Source organism: Anomalospiza imberbis, chromosome 3, assembly GCF_031753505.1.
Source record: "Anomalospiza imberbis isolate Cuckoo-Finch-1a 21T00152 chromosome 3, ASM3175350v1, whole genome shotgun sequence".
Classification (NCBI taxonomy): domain Eukaryota; kingdom Metazoa; phylum Chordata; class Aves; order Passeriformes; family Viduidae; genus Anomalospiza; species Anomalospiza imberbis.
This window is the reverse complement of record NC_089683.1, coordinates 95862426-95889882: the sequence shown is the minus strand read 5'-3', so window position 1 is coordinate 95889882 and position 27457 is coordinate 95862426. Positions and strand designations below refer to the sequence as shown.

At 38.9% G+C, this 27457-nt stretch overlaps 1 protein-coding gene across 3 annotated transcripts in view; it reads right to left on the bottom strand.

Annotated features, from left to right (window-relative positions):
- The window catches only part of PPM1B (protein phosphatase, Mg2+/Mn2+ dependent 1B), a 60071-nt gene that overhangs the window by 18789 nt on the left and 13825 nt on the right, over positions 1-27457 (bottom strand). For all 3 annotated transcript variants that reach the window (XM_068185875.1, XM_068185877.1, XM_068185876.1), the window contains exons 2-3: positions 16651-16795; positions 1726-2589 (exon numbers count right to left, since the gene is read on the bottom strand). In XM_068185875.1, the coding sequence (XP_068041976.1) occupies positions 1726-2571 (846 nt within the window). In that variant the 5' untranslated portion in view covers positions 2572-2589; positions 16651-16795. The remainder of the gene's footprint in view (positions 1-1725; positions 2590-16650; positions 16796-27457) is intronic.

The following is a 27457-nucleotide window of genomic DNA, read 5'->3' as shown; positions in this document are numbered from 1 at the left end:
CCTCTCAGTGTCCCAACTACTCCTCTCACTAGAATTAATTTGACTGATTTTGACTGTATATTCTTAGTATTGAAGTCTAAATAATTAATGGACTTAACTACATGTCAACCACTTAAAAATAGTATCAATAAAACAGGACAGAAATTACACAGTTGTGTAATGTTACCTTAAGCCAAATCGTAAAACAACTCCTGTTGTAAAATGAAATGCAGAATACTCTCCTTTACTATTAGAATAGCTTAGCTCAAGCAACTTATTTGCTTTAGTTGCAGGGTATTCATTTAAGCCATTACATGAATTCCAAGTCTATCAGAATGCATCTGTGTCACACAGCACCTTGAAGCAAGTATAAAATATAAATGTTTCGTATGGCCATGCTAACCACACAGACTATAATGTGCTCCGAAACATCACCCCATGGCTTTTTTAGATATTAATTTTAATGCCAGTTCTTTACTAGCACACTGATACCATTTTCCTGCTCATATTTAATTTTCAAAATTGTAATTCACAGCCAAATTTAAAATCACAATTCTAAGTCACTTACAAGGGGATCCAGCAGAATCATAATTTAAACTACTGGTTTGAAAATCAAATCTTCCCTTTTTTTTTGCCTAGAATATTAAGTGCTATTAGTTACTGCATACTAATAATACTGCATGCTAGTTGCTGTGTAAACCCAAGCTATTGGATAGTTCTAATCATCTATCACAACAAATCCTTCTCCTGAAGCAATTATGAATTTGACATTAGACTGAATTCCTTTAGAAATACTGCTTAGGAGTTAGCCTATATTCCCTTTTGTACCAAGCATACGAGGACACCTATCACTTAGTGTTATGTGGTACAAGCCACAGCCTGGTTGTTAGAGAGATCCAGGATCTGACTTTGGAAAACAAACATGTGGTCAGCACTCAGTTTTAATGAAAGTATCTGAGAGTGACCATCCTTTAACAAGGCTGGCTGAGTTCTTGGTCAGAAAAGCAATTTAAACCAATTTAAATGGCATTTAAACCAATCATACACTGTATGGTATATGCTGGAATAATACCCTATTTCTGGAAAAAACACACAACTTACCCTTCAGAGTTATAATTGTGAATTTCAGTATCTTCCTCAAAATTGCACGTTTAGTTTGTGGCCTAACACAGGAACTCTGTTTGTACTAGCAGGAGTTGCGCTTTTCATGGAATGTTGGAAATGGAATACCTATTAAACATATGTAGACCAACCAGTAGTTGCTCCAAACAAACTAAATTTCAGGAGTGGAAGCAAGCTCAGATGCAAAGGAGGTCTTACTCCATCTAAGCTACAACGAGCTGAGGGCATAGGTGACAGACAACACCTTGAAGAGGAGATGGTGTCAACACTGGTTTTATGCAAAGGATACAAACACTACCCAACTTCAAAGAACAAAAAAAACCCACCAAGTACCTTGCTCAGAATAGATTAATTTTACACATTTTGTATTTAGAATCAACATTTAGAGCTGGAACTATAAGCAAGCATTATTTGGGGAAAAAAAACAGCCTTTATTTTTGCAATTGCTATCACCTTTCTAAGCATATAGGGTGAGGCTGTATATTCTTTTCTACAGTCAAATGGGTACAGAACTTTGAGGAAAAGAAGCTGGAGAAGGGGAACAGTAGGCCAGGAACAGCTGTGAACACTGTATCCATCTAACCAGAAGATAATTTTAGACAGCTGTTTGGAGAAAACACATACCTTATGTAAACAAGTGTCCACTACCCAATTGCACACTGTTTCCAGGTCATCTGATACTTCAAGTCTAGACTTTACATATTCACAGAGCTCTTCATTGCTCATTACATCCCAGATGCCATCACAAGCCAGGATGATAAACTCATCTTCTTCTGCCCTTAAAATTTCACACACCTCAGGCTCTGGAGAAACAAGTTGTTCTGTAGGGCCTTTACCATCAACACATTTGTAGTCATAGTCCCCCAGAGCTCGAGAAACTGCCAATGAACCATTAACACGCTGAATCATTACACTGCCTCCTGCATTCTGGATTCGCTCTTTCTCCCTTGGGTTGCAAGGTTTGTGATCCTGTGTTGAAAAACAGACTTGTCCATTCCTATAGAGAACAGCACGTGAATCACCACAGTTGATAAAGTATACATGCTCAGGTGAAATCATAACTCCCACTGCTGTTGAGCCACTTCTGTCCATGCCATTTCTGAGGTCTGCAAAATTGCGCATATACTCATCAATTTTCAAAAAGCCAGTTCTGATTCCACTCTTGACATTTTCCACTGAAGGTTCAAGAGCAGATCCAGGTTTTTCTGTCGCCCTAAAGTCTTCATTGTTAGTAATGTGTTCTAATAAGTGTGTGGAGCAGTAATTTGCAACACGAGATCCCGCGTGACCATCATAGACAGCAAAAAAGGACCAGTCCTCTAAGCCATGGGGAATACCTACAACAGCTGTGTGAGCATCTTCCATTTCCACTCTCCATCCCTGCATACTGCTGAGGCCGTAACGCAAGCCATTCCCTGCACCGTGAGCATTATGTTTTTCAGTTTTTGGTTTATCCAAAAATGCACCCATGTTTATGCAGTATTGAATCTGGAAAACAGAGAGAAGAAGTCTTATTTATAAAACCACCACTCCATATAAGCTTTGTTGTTCATTTCCTGTGTTTCTTCTTTATAAAACAAGTGATAAAGCATGCACACATGCAAAAGTCAACAACTATATTGGAGGAAAAAAAGAATTAATACATGAGATGAATAAAGTGTGAATTTACCAACCTCTGTATCCATTTTTAGTATTTTTTTGTTGGGATGCTGTCTTTTTTGAAAAGCTACTTCATAAAAATTAAACAATCTCAAACATACGAAGGCAGAGGAGTTCACATACCTTTACAGCCCAGCTGATTTTGTCATCCTCTGTGGAGACAAATTTATGATGGAAAAACAACAACTATATCACTCCTACTTTCTTTCCAGTTTTACTGTGGCATGAAGAAAACCAGTCCATGTCCATAAATCAGAACAGACTGGTCTCGCTAGCTTGGCATGTACCATGCTATTTCTGTATTCTTGTAAGGCATGGCAAAAGTGACCATAGGGGAACACAGACCATCTGCCAAGGAACCAAGGCAGTAATTCCCACTTAAATACAACAAAACCTCTCACAGGAATCTTTTATCAAATTATATGTAATCCTTCATAAAACAACATTTTAATATTTACTATAGAATCATAGAATGGTTTGGACTGGAAAAAACTTTAAAGATCATCTTCTTCTAATCCCCCTCGCCATGGGCAGGGACACCTTCCACTAGACCAGACTGCACAAAGCTCCATCCAACCGGGCCTTGAACACTTCCAGGGATGGGGCATGCACAGCTTCTCTGGGCAACATCTTCCAATGTCTCACCCTCACAAGAAGGATTTTCTTTCTTATCTCAAATCCAAACCTACCCTCTTACAGTTTGAAGTCAATTACCTTGTCCTATCACTATGTTTGTCCAACCGTCTCCAGCCTTCTTGCATGCTATCTTTAAGGTACTAAAAGGCCTCTATAAGATCTCTCCACACTTCTCTAGGCTGAACAGCCTCAACTCGCAGCCATCCCTGAAGGACTTTAAATGTGCTTACATAGGATTTTAAGTTCAAAGATCTTGATGTTAAAGTTTATTCAATTACAAGACATACAAGCTAAGGGAAGTAAATAACCCACAGAAAGTTAGAAGTTCTTCAATATTTGAAGACCATCTCTAGAATGCAAACTCACAGGTAAGATGTGAATAATCTACATTGAAGCTTTAGAAGACTTCTGATTTCCTCTCCTGTACTAGACTCAAGTGTCCTACACAGACCTGAAAAATTACCTTGCCCTTTACAAAGTCAGTAAAGAATACATTCTTTAATCCACAGATCTCAGAAACTCAGATATCACAACTTCAGACCATGCTAAAAGTCATCACCCTATGAAATCCTTTCATGTGAAAATTAAAGCAAATTTCATCCTAAAAGAATTGGCAAGAATTCTGCCATGACTGATCCTGAGCAATCACTCGTCTCTGACACAGTAGTACCCACCTACAGAGTCATGATAATCTAGTTCTAGTTTAAGAATTTGTTGCCAGGCCAGGAAGAGATTAATTAACACTTACTTCTGCCATTCCCCTCACCTAAACAAGTATACAGCGGACTATACACAGATAAACCAAACTTCACACTACCTCTCTGCTACAATGATCTCCATTCACTGCTGAAGATCCCAACAGCTTGCTAAGCAGTTTTTTGGAACACTGTGAATTGATGGAAGGGATACACAAAGTGTATCCATCACTGGAATATGTAGTCAAAACTATGTACAACCCCTTCTCTCAAAACACCCAATTTTGCTTTGAAAACAAACAAAATTAATCTGTGTCAGAGGGAAAGCAAGACAGTGCAACGCACCACCACAAAATAAGAGTTCTCAGCAATCAGTGTTCTCAGTTGAGAGCTCAACAAGTTCCACATCGTTTAATAGTGCAACTAACATCAGTAAAAGAGACTTGTGAAAGGATTCTAGTATCTCACAATCACTTATTCACAAATTACACACAATATAAAACTATTTTAAAAGCACACAAAACATTCTTACCAGTAAAACTGTCATACAGGACTGAAATGCTACCAAAATGACAGATACCCTCCAACACTTCATACCTTCTATGAAATTCCTTTAATTGTGTTAAGTATGTCCTTACAGTCTTAAAATCAAAAATGTGGAAGAAATCATGTGACTGAGTGAGAAAAAAAATCAAAACCTACGTAATTGCAAAGGCCTGTAAGCTCAGTATTGTGTTGTGTTTTATAGCTGTAAAATAAAACACATTAAAAATAAAAAAACAATCACCTAAGGCACGTGTCACACCTTAGTTTTACTTGCTTCCTAACTAGTTTCACTTTTGTACAACTTATAACAAACTGGAAAGTAAGAAAACCACACTACTCAAGATTATGTTCTTAATATTCTAAATATTCCATTTAATATTGCAAATAAAGGATGCAGAGATTGACTTGCTCTCAGTTAGTCTGGGAATCAACTTATTTTCTTTGTCTCATAGGCTTTCATCACACATCTCCTGGAGGAACACAGCATTACCTTCTCTATCCCTCCCACAACAGTGTTGGAACACAGCTTGGCCTTTCCTCCTCCGCACTAAAGAAACTCCTTCCTATCTCCCCCTCCTCACACATGACAGGCTCTGGCCCCTCAGTAACAGAGTGCTTCTCCATGTCTGTGCCTTTCTTGTACTGGGAGGTGAGCAGTCCACACTGTACTCCTGATGCTGCCTCATGCGCTCCAAATAGAGAAAAACCATCACTTCTCCCAGAATACTGGACACACCTTTTCTAATAGGTGCCAAACTTTTCTCCCTTCAGACGCATTGCTCTCTAATGTCCAACACATTGTCCTGGTTCTCCATCAGGACCCACCCCTGGGCTCTCTTTGGCAAAGCTCATTCCTCAACAGTCATCAGCCAGGCTGTACAGAGGGACAATGTGACTTTATTCTAGGTACATGACTTGATTATACCTCCTGCAGTTACCACCAGAACACTGGTGCAGCCTACCAGGATCTATCCACTGCTAAGGCCTGCCCTTGGGCTGACCTCTCTCTTGTATCACAGATTTTAAGCACGTATATCCTTCCACTGTTTAAGTTTTTAATGAAGATTCCATCGTACTTACTCTTAGTCAAACCATCTCAACATTTCTTGAGGGAGTTAAGGCATTAGGCCCCAAACGTCTTTGTAGAGAAAGATTTTGTCTCAAGATAAAACACAGTCAGCAGAAGAACAGATGAAGCACCCACCTGCAAACCAGTAATTTAGTCATGGCTTTAATCAGCATAAACTCAAAAATTCAGTACCCTTTAGTCTTGTGATTTATTTTCCAAAGATCTCATTTTTGTATGAAATTTAAGTGAATAACTGATTGGTTTGATAAAACAATAATTTCCTTGTGCTGAAAATATCTACCCCACATAAAATAATTAGTCGAAACTTTCAAGATCAGGAAGACCATGTCTACTGTAATTCCCAAAATCTTCTTGGAAATGGAAAAGGCCTTAGTTCTTGCCCATACTCCACAGACCATTCTTTAAAACACCATCTATTACTCCGATCACAAATGAAACCCGAGGATTCTCTTCTCGTAGTCTTTCCTGGAAAAGGTCACGAAAAAAGAAAACAATACTAATCAAATTTAAAAAAAAAAAATCTATTGCCTGGCAGGACCAATAACCACCAAGGCTCAAAGGCTTTTGGAATGCCTTTACTGAGGAGAAATTACTTTATAGGAAGAAATTACTGGCCTCTATCCCTCTCTGGCAATGAAAAAGTTGAATCTGAGCAATACACTACCAAAGCAGAGGCTCTAACTATCTCTCTAGTGCACATTGTTCATCGCTAGTCTTACATCAATAGTTAAGTAATTTCCAAGAGAGTTCAGGGCAACAAGTCTCCAACAAAAGCTGACATCCCAGAGCAAAAATCTCAGCCAAGGCTTACTTCTCTGAAGTTCCAACCGTATTTTTCTCTAATGTTTTCTACCAGAGTGAAATCCTACTTGAGGTCCTTATCTCATATACAGGCAACAATTCAGGCTCAGGAAACCAAAGACATCTAGTCTTTTGAGGTACAGAGGAATGAAGACAAAAGTCATGTCCTCTGAAATGCAAGAAAAATTAATGACCAATATCCTTTCTGCCCCAGCTACACAGTCAAGACTCTTTGGTATTAGATCAGCCATACAGGAAAGAGCCTTAAAATCAGCTGTGCATAAGCTTGTGTTTGCACTTAAAAGACAAGCAACTCCAACTGCTGGTTTTCTCTAAAGACCTACTTAAAAACTGACAAACAGTTCCTGTTCTGGTATAGATATTAATTATTTTGTACTATATCATAAAGGGGAAATAGGCAGCTACTTTAAGTGAAAATCATGCTCCTTTCAATTTAGATTTATATTTAACAGGAAAAAGATTTACTTAATGACTGTCATAAAGGCCAGAGTTGTCCTGACTTGAGCTGGGATAGAGTTAATTGTCTTCCTAGTAGCTGGTTCAGAGTTGTGGTTTGGATACAGAATGAGAATAATGTTGATAACACACAGAGGTTTTTTAGCTGTTGCTAAGTACTGTTAGCTATACTAAGTCAAGGACTTGACAATTCTCATGCCCTGCCCAGAGGTGGGAGGGGCATAAGAAGTTGTGAGGGACAGAGCCAGGACAGCTGCCCAACCCAAACTAGCCAAAGGGATATTCCATACCATATGACATCATCTTAATATATAAACTGGGAGGAAAGCTGGCCAGGGCTACCACTTGGGAACTGGCTGTGCATTGGTCAGCGAGTGACACGCAACTGCATTGTGCCTCACTTCTTTTTAACTCTTTCATTATTATAATTTTCTGTCCCTGTAAACTATCTTTATCACAAGTTTTCTCACTTTTATTCTTCTGATTGTCTCCTCCATCTGACTGGGTCAGGGTAGTGATTGAGCAGCTATGTGGCTGGATGGGGTTAAACCATGACAGATATTTTTGGTGCCCAACACAGGGCACGATGGGTTAAGATAATGACAAATCTGACTAGAATGTATCAGAAGAAATTTCTTATAAGTACTCATTATATTAGTCACTAGTCACAGTGGTGATGTATTTGCTCTCCAAGTTGGTGTGGTGTCCTTGTTCATAAAGTTGCATTATAAAATAGTTTACTTGTATATATTGCCCCCAGCGCTGTTTGTCACCCATGGGAACTGGGCTAAGGTTATGTTGTTGCACTCTGTAACACTGTCTCATAATATGACAGAATTGCCACTTGTGAAACTGATCTGGTATTTGTACTCAGTGCTGCCCACATCTCCATACTTTGGGAGCCATCTATAGGAAACTACTAATAATTACAACTTTTACCTCTTCTCAGAGATTCAATCCATGAGGGAGACTGATATCTACCTCCCTTCATCTTCCTTTTCTCCTCTAAGCCAATTAAAACATCATTTGGGAATTTTTAATATCCTTGGATGTTCAAACTAGCATTCCTATTGCTGTGTCTTCTGAATGTGTTCAAGGTCTTGTTTTAGGATCAACAATTCTTTCAGAATGCCACCCACAGGGATCTGCCCTAAGGCCAGATAGTGCTAAGTGGCAGGGTGTGGGGAATAGTATGTGCAAGTGCCTAGGACAGTGGCCACTTCCAGTGGTTTGGAACTTCAGCCCTGAACAAGCGCAAAATCTGGAAAGACTAGTTAAATATTTGGAGAAACTGTGCTGCCACCCTGGAAATTCCAGAGAGGCAAAACCCACGGCAATGTGCTATGGCCTGGCCCAGTTCCCTGAGGGAAAAAAAAGCCTCTGGATGTGATGGGAAAATGATGGGCACAGGGGATATTCCAACCCCAGTAACAGGCACTGTGGTTGAACCAAAGCACCAACTCGTGCCTGTATCAGTCCCTGTTCTATATAAAGAGAGAGAGATGTAAAAGTGAGCTCATTTAATGAGGGATGAAGCAGCAGGGCCATAATGAGAAGAGGTGGGGGAAGAGGAAGAACAAATAAAAGATGTAGTTAATCATCTGACCCCTGTCCTTGAGTGAGCTGTGACATATGCAAAAAGACTCCAACCACCATCCAGGCAAGGGCATCACCTGGTTGCTCCAATGCTGGAAAAACAGGCTCAGTAACCTGGAATTAGAGGATAGAGAAGCCAAACAGTTGGCATCCCATTCTACAGAGGTGGGCATTAACCAAGGAACTGGAAAAGGGGCACAAGACCTCAGCCTCTAGAAGTGACTCCAGGTATGAAGAAAAGGTATTCCTTCAAGGAATATGTTATGCCACCCAGGCAAGTGGACAGTCATGGAGAGAGAGATCCAGTATCTGAGTCAATTAGTCATGCTAGAGGAGATTTATGATGATGTGGATTTATGATGATGTGGATGATAACAAGCAGTTATCCAAAGACCCAGATGAAGACAAGTGTACACAACCCATGTGGTGGAAGTTAGTATGGGATGCACCACTGCCATATACCAAGTCATTGGCAGTAATGACCTGGAAAGACTGAGAGGGACAAATGGTGGACAAATTGGCCAACTCCCATAATACAAACAAAACACCTCTTCCTCACTACAGGCTTGTATCCTATTCCCCACCTGTATGGCCCAGTATCCAAACTATTAGGAGTGAGCATAAACAGCACAGGCCACCCTGTGTGACAACAAAGAGGACATGAGGAAGTGGGATGGAAAAATCTACCTTGACCCTAGAGGCATGAGTAGGGAAATAGCAAGTAAAATCACAAGAGTGGGTTATTGCAGGACATTGCTGCTCCAGTCTCTAGTGGGCAGTTCCCCAGACAGAGTGGAGGGGCTACTCTTACTCCTGATCTTCAAGGGATTCTGATTCACATTTACAATAAGTGAATAAATAGTGAATACAAACAATCATACCAAACCACTAGGTTGGAAGAGACCTTTTAAGATCATCGAGTCTAACCCTGACCCAACACCTCAACTAGACCATGGCACCGAGTGCCACATCCAGTCTTTTTTTAAACACATCCAGGGATGGTGACTTTACCACCTCCCTGGGCAGACCATTCCAGTACTAGATCACCCTTCCTGTAAAAAACGTTTTCCCTTGGCGCAGCTTAAGTCTGTGTCCTCTCATTCTGAGTTGCTGCCTGGAGAAAGAGACAAACTCCCACCTGACTACAACCACTCTTCAGGAACTTGTAGAGAGTGATAAGGTCACCTCTGAGTCTCCTTTTCTCCAGGCAAAACAAGCCCAGCTCCCTCAATCACTCCTCACAGGGCTTGGGCTCCAAGCTCCTTACCAGCCTTGCTGCCCTCCTCTGGACGCACTCAAGCATCTCAACGTCCTTCCCAAACGGAGGGGCCCGGAACTGAATACTACAGCCAGGACTAGAGGGGCCCTGCCTCCAGCCAGGGGGAGGAAAGAAACAGCTGGGTTTAGTGGACTGTGTGGATTGGATGACCTTGCACAGCAGACTCACAGGAGTCACAGGCTCAAAGGCAAACACTGCTGCACAGGGGCAGGCACCCTCTGTACTCCTGGAGTGTCAGGGCAATCCCAACAGCTAACTGTTGGAGGCCAAAGTGAACCTGACTGGGAATGAGTGGCAAAAGCACTCCATTGTGGCTGGCCCTGAGACTCCAGTGCATCCTTTGCCTAGACTGTCTCACGAGGAAGGGTGTACTTCCAAGGACTCAAAAAGGTACTGCTGGGCCTTTGGTATAGCTGCCTTGGAGACAGCAGAAACTAAACAGCTGTCTACCTTGCCCCATCTTCTGGAGGATGCTTCTGGTGTGGGTCAAAGAACAACAGGTGCCATCACAACGGTGCACTGGCAGCAGAACCACACCGACCAAGACACCCTGACACCATCCATAAGTTGATTTGTCATATGGAGAGCCAAAGAGTGATCAGCAGAAATCACTCACTAACAGTCCCATATGGCCAGTGCAGACTAACAGTACACTGTCATGGCCTGAACAAAGCCATGCCACCTCCAAGTCCAACTGTGCCAGACCTGCTGGAACTTCAATATGAACTGGAGTCAGAGGCAGCCAAGCAGTATGCCACAATTGATACTGCTAGTGCAGTTTTCTCAAGCCACTGGCAATAGAGTGCAGACCTATCCAGTACCTCTGAAATCGACTATTCCAGAGGTGGAAACACAGACCTACTATTAGCCGTGGACTGATCTAAACAGTACTGAAACAAAGCAAAGTTCTAGAACACTTAATACATTGACGGCAATATTGTGTGAGGCAATACAATACCAGAAGTTTTTGAAAGAGGGAAAAGTAGTTCAAACCCTTCTGAAAACTGGTTTTGCCATAGAATAAAAAAGGTAAAGAAGCTGAACAGGAGATCCAGCAATCACCCACAGGACTGCATTGTTCACGAGACTGCATGCACTTGGTGGGTAACACAGAAGGATGGGAAGTCTGATGTATACCTCAAGGGGATTTGATTCTGGGCAGGAACAGCGAACGATTTGAACTGTATTATGTTGTTTGCTATAAAATATTGTAGGTCATCACTTCTATGGTTGTTAAATGCCATATCAAGGGTATTGTAATAGAATTACCCAGCCTAATGAAGAATGGAATTTTGATGATAGAACAAGACTTGCATAGCAATGATGGAACTAGCACTGGCTTCAGCACAAAACAATCCAACACTACACACATTCTCTCCTGCCCTGAAGGTCTACTACAACAGAAGAAGCCAAAAGTCATGGACTTAAAACTCAACAAGCATTCTGAAGGAATGGCCCATGTAGTATGGGAATAGTATCTCTGTGTATATATCACAATACAGGCGAGGTGATAGTGATTACTTGGGTGTATTGGAAAGTGTGGGACCTGGTAGGATGCAAACGGATATAGCCCTGCTTTCAGGTGGGATAGAGTTAATTGTCTTCCTCATAGCTGGTATAGAGTTGTGGTTTGGATACAGTATGAGAATAAAGCTGATAGCAACAACTAAAAATATCAGTGTGTTATGTAGTGTTTGTACTAAGTCAAGGACTTTCTTTTTTCTCATATCCTGCTAATGGAGAAGGCCGGAGTGGCACAAGTAGTTGGGAGGAGACACAGCCATGACAGCTGTATATAAACTGGGGAGAAAGCTGGCCAGGGGCTACTGCTCACATTGGTTGGCAGGTGGTAAGCAATTGAATTGTGAATCACTTGTTTTGCATATTTGAATTATTTTTCTTCCTTCCCTGTCCCATTAAAAAGCCTGTGTCTCAACCCATGAATTTTCTGATTTTTATGATTCTCTTTCTCATCTCACTGGGGAGGGAGGAGGTGGAGTGAATAAGCAGCTGTGCAGTGCTTTCTTGCTGGCTAGGGTTAAACCATGACAGCAACCAACACATAATTAGATTACAAAGGTCTAAAAGCCATAATCAAAGTTCTTGCAGATACTATAAAATAATTTTCACATCACATGTCAGTCTCATAAAAAACATCAGAACTAAACTAATACCACCTTGATGGCTAACAGTCCCAAAGACTGTATCTTCATAATATGAGAATGGTTCAACATAAATCTTTTGGGCTTAGGTCATAAAAGTGTACTGTAAAATGTCTGCTCCTCAGAAGGATTCACTCAACAGGCTAGTCATTTCTAATAAGTCAGTGCTGTGGAAAAGAAACAGTGCCAGAGTTTCCTGTTACAAAGCACATGTGCTCCACTATAAAAAAAGAATGACATTTCAAAAGAAAAAATGCTATACTAGATATTAAAGATGTAAATGGCAAATAAATAAACAAAGTATCCATGACAAACAATTTCAAAACTTGTGGAAAGTGCAGGAAGAAATAACTTCTCTGGTTTACGTAAAAAAAAAAAAGTCAAAAAAATTCAAAGTTTAGTCTTGGTAGAAAGCTCCTCTGTATCCATCTAGCAGTCTCTCTCTAGTGTTTGTTATGGCACATATAGACTTTGTGCAGTACATCTGTCTACACACACTGCAGATAGTTTTGATCCTAAAAAACTTGGTCTTGCTTCTAACTTACTGACCTTAAAAATACTGGCACTACATGAATTTACATTAGGCCAACAGTTATTGGAGACTGGCTGTAACAACTACTCTAACTATGTAGCCACAAATACTGCCAAACAAATTACTGCAACCTAAGAATAAAATCTGAATGTTTTATTTTCACTTAAAAATGAACTACACAGAAGAACAGTTATTACCTTTCCTGGGTTTTATTTGGAGGATTTGGGTTTGATTTTAGGTAATCTGTGGCCATGGGTGTTGGCTTTAGGAAGGATGTCAGCTGACCAAAGATACTGACAGAAAGAAAATAAGTATCAACATAAAATGCCAATACAGAGCCTCCTACCAAAAACATTTCCTGCCAGGATGTTGTGAAAGAAGCCAAAGAGACTTCTAAACCAGGAATTCAAAAAAAATTTGCAAATCAACCCTACTACCAGGTAGCATACATGCCTAGGAGCAACAACTGTAATTTTTAAATTAAATTCAGCACAACATGGTTACAACAGTTGGGGAAAAGAACAAACAACAAAGATAAACAAACAAAACACAATGTTCCCCAACCACACTACTTTTAAACCAGCAAGTTACAAAGGAGATGAAGATTTCAGAATGAACTTCAGGAATTTCAAATTGGTCTAGAGGTACAAAACAATCACAGGCATAATTTAGTGCTGTATATTCACACCTATTTTCAATGTCAGTAGCAGTACCTGAAAACATTAACGATTCTGCTCTGTCTCAGCTACTCACCACTACATTGTGCCAGCAATTTCTTTTCTTTCAGAACTGCTGGCTGAGATATTTTTGCCCTTACTCTTTGAACTGTTTCACTGAAGAAGTGCAAAGTTAGCTTTAGTATTTTGAAAGTTTGTGACTTTGACTGCAGTGGGTTTGGAAGCCAGCAGCTTAGACAGCAGATCTTCAACAGAAAAGACAAAGAAATAGAAAGGAGTACCAGGAGCTAGGTTAAGGGCTATAACCTTTCCAGCTATGTTAACATGAGAAAAACATGCTTGTGGTTCATTCAGAGATTAATTTTATAGTCTGCTTTCTTGCACTTTACTAAAATATGTATGACGCTACTTAACTACAGATTTTCCAGCTCAGCCTATGTGGCAACCATCTGTCTCCCATGGGCAAATTGCAAACTTTATGCTGAGGCTTCTTATTTTTCTGGAATGCAGCTCAACAGCTACAAAGTTAGAGATCATACCTCAGATATTCAAGAAGAACTTCACAGAAACCTTGAAAATGGACTCTGCATCTAGCTTTCTAATTACTGCACTTAGTACAAGGTCATCAGTGCCCAGGTTGATATATTTTTTAGTCACAGAACCTTTATCATGCAGCTTCCTTCTTATTCAAGTTGCAGAAGTCAATTTCACACAGTTCTGTGGCCAAATGAAAACTTAAAAAAGCATGCAGTACTTTTCTTAGCTACGTAGATTTCTGTGTTTGACAGTGTGACTTCTGATTATCAGCAACCCATAGCTCAGATTAGTACCACTGCTAGGGACTTAACTGAGGAAGTATGCAGTGTCATTCTCAGTAAGAAAGAGACTACTCTTGTCAATGTCTTAATTAATGTCGCTCATCTTAGGTTTTCAGGTAGCATATTCAGGTTTTCTTTACCAAGACTTCCTCCAAACACTACGAAGACTGGGAAATTCTATCCCATTTGTTACCTGCAAATGATTTATCAGGGGTACAGAGTAACTATACAAAAAGAAATACAATAGGCAAATACCCAGGCTGGTTCACCAAATACAACAAGGCTGGGCCCAGACAGTGCAAAGCAGACTACTGCTAACAGCACCTGCCCAGGAACAGGATGGAAGCTAAAGTCTTTAGAAGTAAAGACAGCTCAGCCTAAGTCAGCATTCATGCTCTTGTATCATTTTCTTAGAATAGAAATTTGGTGCACTGGCACTTCAGTGAAATAGGCCTACCTGGTTAATTCAGGTATTACCTGTCCAGGCTTATTATCCTTGAAATCATATTTTGTCCTTAACTCAAACCCTGCAGCTCAGTGTGGCTTTATTATACCACGTGGAAGCCTACACTGTACTGCTGTCTATGCCTACTGACCATACAAGACTTATATCCTATGATATATGGTGAAATTCCTTGTCTGTACCTGCTCATATTTCCTGTAGCCAATAAGCACGTTCTCACTTCTTTACTGGGCTTTTCAAAATAGATGCACAGGTGGCACTTGGATACTACAAAGCATTAACTTAGCATAAAAGTGATCTTTCACAAATAAAGTTTTAAAATATTTCTATGCAAAACTGCTGGTTTGGTTCTTTAAATTCAATAAAGGACCAAGTACTTAGAGTTCAATTTAGTTTGCTCCTTTTCAATCATCAATCTAACAAACAGCAGCCAGGTTTTTACTACAGAAACAGCACGTCAGATTTTAAAGAAAAAGAACCAAAATTTATCCGCTACACTACCGATATTTAAACGGAATAATTTTACTCCTTAGCATGACACATTATGTCACTGGGAGTTCTCCCTTGCTCAAAATTTAAGCATTTAAAACAACTTTTCTTACTTTTTGCAAAGTCTGTTTACAAAAAGCTTCAGACACACTTTTGTGAGAACAGGGCAGCAATGAATCACCTACTCATATAATCTGTGAATTATTCCTAAACAGGTCTGAAACACCAGAATAAGTGTTCTGCAGCAGGTCTGCAAAACCACAGTAAAGCAATACACTTTTATTTACATAATTAAGGGCTGGTTTCTTGATTTACACAACAATCTGAGGAAGCCAGACACAAGGGTTGGGCTGGATGAGTGCTAAAGGTCCACTCAAATTAAGTGTGACTTGCACAGTATAAAAGGTTGTGCCTTTTTTCAACATGCTACATTACCGCAAAATAAGTACAAACATTCAATCAACACAACACTAACAAAAAACCTCAAAACAAACCACATTGGAACCCTTCTTTCATTTTAGCAGCAGAAAAATCAACACCACTTCCTTGGCACAACCAACCTATCCATTATTGAACTTCAGAGTCAGACCAACAGTCCAGACTCCTGCCTGCCACTACTGAAAAGAGGCAAGCAACTCTTCCTGTCAAAGACAATAAGATGTGTAATCAAGACTCCAAAACCTTCACTTGATCATAATTCTGAAGACAGCCGCATGCAATAAACCCATTTCAGAGACAGTCTCCAAAACAAATAGTCCCAGTTTAAAAACAGAACTAAACTTTTCAGAACTAAACTTTTCAGAACTAAACTTTTCAGAAACATACAACCCAAAATATGCAATCTCTATCACAGGTATTTATGGTGATATGAGATTTTTTCATTACTATGGTCTTACAGCACTGTATTTATCCTTTTTTTAAAAAGGATTCAAAGAACACTGACTCTTAGTTCCCTATACACGAGTTCAGAAGAAGGTGACAGAGTGTGGCAAGAGTTCTCAGTCACCGTCAGGTAAAGTTAATGACAGAAAACCAGCAGCCAAAACATTTTCATTGACCTGGAAAAAGCCATCAACCTTTACCCTTGAAAAGGTGGTTCAAAAGCTGAAGCTACAGGGGACCTTGTAAGGGAAATTTAGAGATTTTCTGTAACTAATTAAAACAAGTAAATTAAGTAGCACTGCTGCTGTTAGGGCATTTAAGGAAATACAGACCTTGTACGGAAAAAAAGCCACAGGCAGACAGTAAACGTATCTCAACACACAGTGGGTAAAACACTTTATGAACTTTTACTGACACTGTACAGTCTTCAGTTTGAGAACATAACTTCTCCAAAATCTGTTCAGCAGACATTTTAGGTGGTGAAAAATTACATTTCCCTGTCCCCATTTATTAACAGTGCTTTGTATTGTAACAGAAAGAAGCTGTATTTGAAACTATATTTCCTCCCTATTAAAAATCGCAGTAAGAAAAAAATAAAATACATTTAAAGAAGAAAAAACATAATTTTACCCAATCTGTTCAGAAATTTCCATTAAATCCATGGTCAATTACAAATTGCAAATTAAAAACACAGTCAAAGGAATGACATATTCCCATGAATTTCCAAGTGGCAGAATTCGTTCTTACCTGTAATTTTAACCTTGTCAAGGTTCTAGTTCAGTGCTGAAAGAATTAGTTTACATTCCTGCTGCCAAGAAGCATGTAACAGAATGACTTGCAAAACCTTGAGATAACAGTACAGGACACAACATCTGCTTTATTATGGTATTTCCTAGAAAGAAACAAAGGAAGTAGTTAGCTACTCCAGATGGCGTACAACAGATTTGTACATTAATTTTTTCATGAATACAACTTTTTTCCTAAATAGAAGTGTTTGAACTAAAGCTGTGCCTGGATGTGCAAAGACCTTTCAGTAAACTCTCTAAACACCATATTCAAGATTTATGCTAACAAAAAAATCAGATTAATATTTTTCTCAATTTCCCTCACCAACACTGACAAGCACTTAAAAAGTCATCAGCCTATTACCTGCCATTCAAGTCCCTAAATTCAGTAACAGAAGGAATAGGTTTTGCATGCCTGCTAGCATCACTGCGCTGTCTTAATTTTATTCACCTATTCAGATGATGGAGCACACTCCTTGAGTGTTTGACATGACTTAAACCCACCATGTGCAGCATGTGTAATTTGTGAGCTCTTTATTCTGTCTCCCTAGATGTAAAAATGCACAAGAGTTTAAAACAAAAGCAATAATCTTCAACTGCAAAACTATTTCAGATCCTCTGTGATATGAATCATTACATTTCTTCAAAAATAGTTTCTATAAAATTAACTAGAAATTCACCTTAAAATGTAAAAGTAGTGAATAACCAACAATTCAGATATGTGGATCAGCAACAGCACCTACCCATTGTTTTGAACAGGATGCAAACACCCAAAATCCTTCATGGATCAGAGACTACATATTTAACCTTATAAACCACTGCATCTTACAGAACTTGTTTTAAGAATACACTGGTAGAAGGAACTATGGTAGGAAAAAATCTGGATAACAGCCAGCTTTCTCTGGGACAGGAGGGAAATAAACGTTTTACTGTGACAGTGAAGATCTTAAACTGATAACAGCACTCTGGATGAGCTGAGTGATAAAGCAGACTTACTGCTGACCTTGACTTTAAGCCCACTGATGGAGGTATTCAGCTATGACAGCATTTCATTATGGCTGCCTCTTCCAAACACTCAGTAGTGCTTTTCAACTACTAAGAAGGGTCAAAGGCACAAAATTGCTCAAAAGAACTACTTTTCTACCTTTTGAAGAATTGCAGGAGTTCAGTAAGTCCCATGCCCGTAGCTCTACAACCGTTGCAAGCCCTGAGTTTTCCCCAGAATTCTCTCTTCTTATGCACCACAATAGGATGGAATGTTCAAGGAACCAAACTAATCCAGAAAAACTATTTCCTGTCACTTGAGGTCTCCAAACCAGCTTAGGAAATGTCAGATCAGACAAGTGCCAGCAACAGAAATGCAGAACTGGGAGCTGCTGCCAATTCATATTTGTTCCAAGTATTGTGTAACTACACATTAAGCAGCATGCACTAAATCATTAATGAAAAGTATCCTAAATCATTATATTGAACTACAAGGCAAAAGCCCTCCCCAGAAGGTAAAAAAGCTTCAGTAAAAAAGTTGGCTCCACATCAAGGAACTTCAGGGAGTAAAATGAAACACACCCGGTGCAAATTCACAAAGTTGTTTAAAATAGCTCTTCTTCAACTCACAGGGTTTTCGGACACAGACACAAAACACTTGGCCAGGACCCGGCTCCCTCCATGCACTGTCCCCCACCTTCAGAATACCCTCCCCAGCCAGGAGCATTACAAGGTGCTTGCACTAAGTGCTCAGGAGCCTCAGTGCTTCTGTGGCCAGTGGCCTTTAAAAGTGGCAAACTCACAAAAGCAGCCCTGGAAGATGAGCATTCTGCTTCTCAGAAACAAAAGCCTTTCAGCTCTCCCAGATTCTACTCTACAGAGGATGTGACAGCATTCCTTAGACCAGGATGACTTTAAGCCAGAAGGTTGCTTATAGTAGGGCATATTCCAAAATAGATATTTTGGGCTAAGAGCATTTTACCTCAGAATACGATTGCATTCATACAAATTCTATGTACACCATCTCACTTCTCAGAAGTGAGGAATTCAGTGTCCCAAAACACAAAAGCAACTTAAGATATAGCCTCCACCATTGAATATGGCACAACGAAGGGACACTACTTCTACTTAATTTGCACAGTAGTGACTCTTACCTCTCCAAATAAGCTGCATGGGTTGTTTCCTCTGAGTATGAAAAGACATTTAGATTCATGATACAGCTTTGGGATAACAAACAATTATATTCAGCTCCTAACAACTTGAGTGTCAAAAATGCTCACAATACACAAATGTAAATGTCTTGTCCAGATTGCTCATCATAAATTATATCACAAGAATAAAGCTGAATGTTTCCTGTTAAAGGCTTAACAAAATTACAAGATGTATTGAGCATTTTATCTGGGCTACTGAAGGCTTTGCACTATTTAAATGTGTAATATTTTAGTAGGACTAAGTTAGTTCAGTAAACTATTTAGCTACTAAGATATCAGCACCATACAGTAGGATAGTTTTTAATTGATAAAAACTGAAATATTCCTGGGCTAATAAAGCATTTGAATTTGACCATGTTTACCGTATTTTCTTCAGAAGGTAAGACCAAACAGACAAAGCCATCATAAGTAATTCACTGCTAAAGAACTAAACTCACTATTCAAAAATAAGATCATTAAGAACAAAAAAGACACAGTCCAGAGAATTTTGAAGAACCCTATTATATTATTTACAGAGTGTAAGGCACCAAATGCTGTTTTTTCCGATGATTAAATACATACTTAATAATGCTGGTCACAAAGCACTAATGTTCCTCAAGCGGAATCCTAACATTTGAAACAAAGCTACTACAACATCCAGTCCTTTGCAAGTTTCCAAACTCTGGCCAGAGAAGTACCAGAAAAACAGTGTTTACTCTGCCAACCAGCTAGACCCGGACTTTGACCTTTCATTGTTAACCAAATCACAGCTGCTTTAAAATAAGCAAACAAACATATCATTAACCGAGCATCAACAGAAAAAGCTATAATCTGATGTGCCCTGATCCACCCTATGACAGCACAATACCACCACTGCCAATCTTGTCCCCCAGAACTGTAAACTGGGTCCCACACACTGGAAGATGTTGCAGAAGTAAGAGACACAAGAAGGGAGAAAGAAAAGAGCAGCAATGGATGCCACAGGTTAGCTAGTAAACTGCAACCTACCAAGGGCATGTTTCCAACATACAGTACATCTAAGGTAACATCCCTTTCTTGAAAGAGGCATTCATTGGGATACTTGACTTTTTGGGGAAAGTGAGGGTGCAGGGGAATGCACTAATGCTGCAAATTCATGCAGTAGCTCTTCCTTACTGTACCTATATGACAAAGCCAAAACTAAACAAGGAATTATTTTCTGCTTGCTTATTGAATGCACAACTTCCATCCTACAGAGAAAGTTGTTCATCCATTGTAATAAAAGATTCCATATTTACTTACTAAGTGGTTCTTCATTCTATACAGAACCAAGACTGAACAAAGCCTTGATTTGTGATTCTATTGTGAATCAACCAAGTCTGAACAAAGTCTAGATTTGTGGATTTTTCAGGTGTGGGAGTTTTTGGTGAATTGTTTTTCCCCCTTTTCAAACATTGAAGCTGCACTAAAACATTCATATTAATCAGTTAAAGTAAGGAGAACTAACTAAATTTCAAAACTAAGAACCCTATGAAGCAATTGAGGTGCTTTATCCTTTTTGAAGCACTTAATATAATATTACGGTTTTGAAAAATCTGCAAAAGTATCCTTCCATTGTGTTTTAGAAGTAAAACCCAGAACTTCCGGAAAAGCTAAGTGCCTTGAAATAAATTTGCTTGGGGTTCCAGTCAAAATTGAGTTAAGCAAGTTGAAGCCTGCAGTTAGAAGTTCTATAGCCAATTAGTAATTTAAACTATTAAATGATGAATTTCCAACAGGAGTACACTGTTAGACTAGTATTTCCCACTCACCTAAAAGCTTGATAATACCATGGGCTTAGCATTCCAATTAGGTCCATACTTTAAACATCACCTCACAAATGATGGACATAAGTTACAGTATCAGAAAGCTGCCTTTTGACACATCTTCCAAAAGATATTCTGAATTTTCTTCCTGCAGGTCTGTCTTTAATACGTATTTACACTTTTGTAATTCCTAAATTCTCTGTGACTCACCTTCAGGTAAGCTTTAGATCAGTAAATTCACATTATGGCTGTGTGGATATCTTGGCAGCAACAGTAGCTTAAGTGATATTTGCTCTCAGCAGCCCGTTCCTGTTCCATGCTCTGCGGCTGAGCAGACATACAGACAGCTACGCTGGTACAAATGAATGCCTCAAGCAGAGACTGCTCATCTGGCCGATGAGGAAACCAAACTTTGCTGAATTATACAAGCAGAAGATGATGGAAGACCAAAAGCCAGCCTCACTGGAGTTCAGAATGTATGCATGCAATCTGCATTTGCCTACTGGGAAGCACTTACTTCTCTGTTCTTCTATAATAGATCAGAGTTATGCTCAGCACAAGTCAAGCAGAGAAATGTAGAATCATCTCTCCATCAGTTCTGCTGGGCAGCTTTGCAAACAGCCAGCTTTAGGAAGAGAGGCGGCTCAAGAGCACAGCCACCTAACAGGCTTCAATAAAAACACCCAAGTACAAAGGTCTTTCATTTTCAGTTATTTGAGCTGATTAAAATTAATATATTATATTTAACAATATATATAATATATATATAATTATTATATATGGTATATATTATATATTATATATATTTTTAACAACATAATTATATATTAACATAATTAATATTTTATATTTAACAATTAAAATATATTCCATATATATGTAAGTTTTCTTCAAAAAAAACCCCTCAACTGAAACAACAAAGCATTGTAAACAGAGGACTTTTACTCTGAAGAATTGGGGCTGCTACGACTTTCTAGAGAAAAGCTTGAGAAAGTTTCTAACTAGCTTTTATCTTACCTTACAAAATAGCTGTAGTGCAAGTAAAGTTCTAGATACATACTGCACCTTCCACAACAATCCAGGAGTCACAGATTGAGAAAGATGTGTTTGTATTCTGTATGGGTTTGTGGTTTTCCTTGATGCAAAGGGCAGAGTCTACAATCATTCATCTCCCTGTTGGGGACTCAAAATTCCAGCTCAGACACACAGAAGTGATATGCATGGGCAACCTAAGATCATATTTACTATTACTGCAGTGCCTATCATTTGAGCATACTCTTACACTGCTTCCCCATAAGGTACATTTAGTATCACATAACTAGCTAGAATACCTGGGTAGCAGTACCCTAATGTGTCAGTTTGAAAATATCTGTCCATTTATTGTCTTTGTTAACATCTGGCCTTCAACCTGATGTTTTAAAAAAATACAACCGCTACCGGTAGACTAGATTTTGTAAATGTCCACAAAACCAGCCTGAGCACTGGTCAGATGTTCTGAGAAATAATCCACCACACCTGTCACCTAATAATATTACAAGGCACATTTTTTCTGAAGTCCTCTGGGACAAAACGGTATGTCCCTAAACCACACCTCACTTGACAGTCTCATCCACTCTACCTACTACAGCACTATTAATGAGCATCCAGAGTCTGTCATTCCTTTGCCTAGAAGAGAAAAGTATTAGTAAACCACAGTATTATTCAAGCTCAGGAGAAATCTTGAAAATAAAACCCCCCTGTTGATTATGCAATTCAAAGAGCTTAGCCCTTTCTAGTTAAGCCGTTCAAAGAAGGCATCTTAAGCACAAAACCATAAACTCCTACAGCATCAATTGTCAGCAAGATCAGAGGAAGCAACATAGTTCAGATCAGTTAATTAGGTAGCAAGTACATGCTTTTGGATAATAAAGTCCATTGTTACAAACCTCATTGCACTCTAGGATACAAAGTTAAGAAAATTGACATAATTGTATAATTTCATTACTAAGACAGCAAAGGTGATTGAGATACAAAATTTTAAGATGCTTTAGATGTAGGTTACAGTCCAAGTCTGATAGTTTTCAAAAGATTAATATCATTCTGAGTGTCTTGCATGAAATGGTCAGAAGAAAAAAGAACAGATTATCTACAGATGGCTACCCTGACTAATTCCTCTGTGACTAGTATTCAGTGATTCTTAAGCCAGAGTCTTCAAATATTAATATTTATCTAGGTAGAGAACTTTACCTTAGCTCCTACTGGCTACCAATGCATTTAGAACAGGTCAGCTTTTCAATCAAGTCTTGCTACTATCACTGAAGCCAATCAGGAGTTTTTTATCCGCAATGCCTTATCTTAAATTTCTACTGTTGCTGACACTAAAAAAAAAAAAGCTTAAACCTGGTTTATACATGTCTTTCCGCACAGACCCTGTATTTAGGACTAATATCCCACAAAGGATTCTCAAAGGCACAACAGCATCACATTTTGTCTACTAGGGGAATGAAGCCATTACAATACTAACAACATTTTTCCCTATCTTACATATGTAACACAACCCTAAGTGTGACCAGGCTCCTCTTCAACTTCTAATGGTAAGTCTTCAGGTATAAATGTACTAAAACTGAGCCATCACAGCAGATTAAAAAAAAAAAAAACAAAAACAACTTGGCCACTACTGATGTGCAGACAGTTACAGAAGGCTGCTTTTTTTAGCCATGTTACCACTTGCTAAATTTATATACATCAGGAGTTAAGTTAAATGCAAAAAAAAGTCATTCAACACCACAGTAAAATCACCAGCAAGTTTAAATTGGTAACATAAGAAAACCAGTAGTATGAGCTGCCAAATTTTAAGAGTTATGATGCTATGTGCAGTTTAATGTTTACTGCAAAGCATGCAGCTTGGAAAGAGCGAATTCAGGCATCTGTTATGTCAACTCACAGCCTACACACATAATCTTTCAAAAGAAGTAATTTAAGTAACACAGGAACTGAAGGTTCCAAATAGGAATTGTTAAAACACATAGTTATATCTCAATTACAGTTTTAGAACATTCTTTCCCTTTGTCTCTTCCAGATTAAGACGCTGCTTCTAATTACTAGCAAAGTTACTTCAGTAACAACACTGTATTACTATTAACAGAATCAGCATGTAGAAATGTAAAGGCAATTAAAAATTTTTAAGAGGGTCCATTTGTTTAGAAAGTAATTTCCTTATTGCTAACATAGATTTATCATCTTCCTAAATCAGCCTGATTTGATTCATTTCAGATAAGGCATATCTCAAAGCATTTTTAAGGCAGTTATAACCAATGTGGAAGAGAAGAAGCTGATCCTACACAATATATAATTATGTACTCCCATACTGTAACAGAATCAATATACCTGTAGTCAAATTATATTCATCCATAATATAGTATGGAAAGGCATGTTTCAGAACACAGATGACTTGTCCAGACTATTTCAGAAAACACAGTAGTCTCCTTTTACAGGATGGTCTACTTCTCCATCAGGCTAGAGAAACTTTTTAAGTAGTCTAGTTAAAAGAACTACCATCTCTAGGAACTGCAGAGTGAAGCACACTTCATTACCTTATTTTCCTGACAGCAGGCTCCAGTACCATTTCCTGGACAAACGGAATCTTTTTCAGGTGTCTGCATTGAGGCTATCTGAACTCTTTCACTTGTCATCTACACAAGAGTACTTGGCAAGAAGCAGCCACTTGGCAACTTGGAAGCTTAAGAACTCAAAGTTTTGTCCAATTCATTCTGCAACTTCAGTTCCACAATAAGTCACTTGGATTCACTTTTAATCGATTGTTTAAACTCTCAATTTGCAATATATATTTCAATGCTGAAGTTTAAGATATCTCTATTAAGTAAAAACTGTTTTAATTTTGCCACTATACCAGTATGACAATACATGTTGCACTATACCTGCAAAAATTCAAAGGGGAATTCTGTCAGTAAGAATGTTAAAACTAACGTACAAGCAGATCATGCCAATTTTCAAGAAATCAATTATTAGAGAAGGTGCTTAAGGGCATGACAGGCAGTCAGTGCCATAATGACAGACATGACAGCCAAAATTATTCCAGGAAAGTTAGCATGTTAATAATTCAACATTCACTTTATGCTACTCATCATCTCAGACATCAGCTGCAGGCAAATTTGGGTAACACAGATTAAGACACCAGCTCCAGCTCCACCAAAGGTTACTACTGCTCCTGTATACTGCTGGCTGCAAGATATGCCCTTGCTGGACTGAATAGTGATGGAAACACGTTAGCATAAAGACACACTTAAAAAACCCACATTAATTGTAGCAAGGGGGCAAACACGATATTCTGGCATCCCATTTATACGACAACTTGTCAAGATATTTTAAAACTATTTCTATATTCTAAAGCTCACATATCAGTCTTACCACTTTACTTCCAGAAAGCTTAACCTGTATGTATTCTATATTAGTGTAACAAACTATCTGGATCAAACTAGGAATCCATAAAATAATCATGGCACACAAAGGAATACTCTTAAATATTCTGGTATTTGCAGAATGTCAACTGAAAGAATCAGATGAATTTAGCAGTTTAAAAGAAAAGCAGACAATTAGCATAGGAATTACACAAATAATTCAGTAAAACCTACTACATAAAAAGCAGACCCCCAGCCACAGACTGCTGATCTGAGCTTTCAAACAGATGCTGAATGCAGCACAAGTGCCAATTTCAGTAGGTTTCCACACCTCTGAAACTGAAGAGCTGGCATTAGGCAACCAGCTGCCCATATACAGTGCTACTTACACATTAGACCCCAAAACATCTCCCACGTCCTTCTGAGTACCTCCAACATCACTTCTATGACTTGAGACCGTGGCCTTGTATTCTTTCTTCTATGCAAATACCTGCTCTGTAAAGCAATAGCAATGTGCTTCTCAAATCTTAAAAGAGTGGTTTGGGTTGAAAATGACCTCAAAGATCACCATGTTCCAACCCACCTGCCACAAGCAGGGACACCTTTTACTGGGCCAGATTGCTCAAAGCTCCATCCAACCTGGCCTTGGACACTGCAAGGGACAGGACATGTGCAATTTCTCTGGGCAACTGATTCCAGTGCCTCACTACCCTCACAGTAAGAATTTCTTCCTAGTATTCAATCTAAACCTAACCTCTTGAAGTTTAATGCCATGCTCCCTTGTCCCATTAAAGCAAACCCTTGCCAAAGGTCCCATTCCAGTTTTCTTGTAGGCACTCTTTAGGTACTGGAAGGCTGCTCTAAGGTCTCAACAGAGCCTTCTCTTCCTCAGCCTGAAAAACCCCAACTCTATCAGCTTTTCCAAACAGGAGACGTGCTCCAGCCCTCTAATCAACTTCACTACATATACATGTACATATATATATATACACACACATACATATAAATGTTTATATATAGACTCTACTTTTCCCTGGAAGTGGTGTGGGAATTAAACAACAAACATTTTGTTAAACTGTGCACGTAAGCTGAAGGCAATGGCATCACTGCTGAACAGTGCTAATGGCTCCTACTACTTGATTGTGCTCCAACTTGCAGAAAGGTAACAACTGTGCAGCTGCTTGAAGCTATGGCTTTATTAAAAGAAATGCATCTGCCATTTCCTCCAAAATGCAGCAAACCTGCCCTATTTCCTGGTATTTTGAAAGTGACTGAAATATTACGCAAAAGTGTGTTCACTCTCTGCATTCACAGAGAATTACAATAATAAACTCAGCACGGGGCCACAAAGTAAACAAAAGAGTTACTAAAACACTGCCAATTTAGTGCAACATTCCATATCATGCATCTGAGTATCAGTTTTGTAATTAGCAACACCTATATTACTCAAAAGACAGAGTGCAAAAAACATTAGCTACAAGTAGCAATCTACTTGACTGTTTTAGTAAAGGAACACAGCCACAGATAGCTGATATACCTCTGATCATTAGTGCATTTCAACAGAAACATGCAGAAGTATTTTATAGTTAGTAAAGAGTATTTAACATTCTGCAGGAATAGTATAACATGAAACCCATGAACTCTGAAACAGTACCATTTTGCCAAGTCTCAGTATTCATGATTTGTGTTATCTGATCATGGACAATTTCCAAAGTCTTACCTTCGACGCAGTATAAAAATAAAATTTCTTCCAGATCTTTGTCTTTCTGATTAAGATTCCCTTTAGAGACTCTTCCTTGTATATTGGGGTGAATAATGCAAAAGAGCCTGTGAGTCTGAAAATAGTAATTTGGATGAATTGACCAACTTCTCTCCAAGGTCAACACAATATTCAATAAAATCTCTAACTCAAACACTTAAGAGTAACAGCTAAACTGAAACTAATAAACTCTGTGAACCACTGGAAGAGGCCAAGCTAGACAGAAAGTTCCTATTTGTCTATGGCATTGCTGTAAAACATCAAGTGACTGCTTTTCACTTGATGAAAGTATGAAGTGATCTAGGATACCAACCATTCGATGGCCACTACTTCCCAAAAACCTCCCACTTTCAATACATATCACCTTTACAGATGTCATGTCAGCAAATCCATTTCCAAACCAGGAATACATAAACCATGTGACATGAGAACCTGCATACAATGTCAGCATGTTTAAGTGCAGAGAGAATGGAGAAGCTGGGCATACTAAGGCAATTGTTTACAGTAATACATCCACATCCTGGATGCAAAGGAAGACTAAAAGCTGAGATTCTGACTTAACTTAAAGCACAGAAATCATGCCAAAGAAGTCTGTTACAGGCCACTACAGATCTAAAAACACAAGCAGAAACACACCTAAGCTCTCTTGGTTACA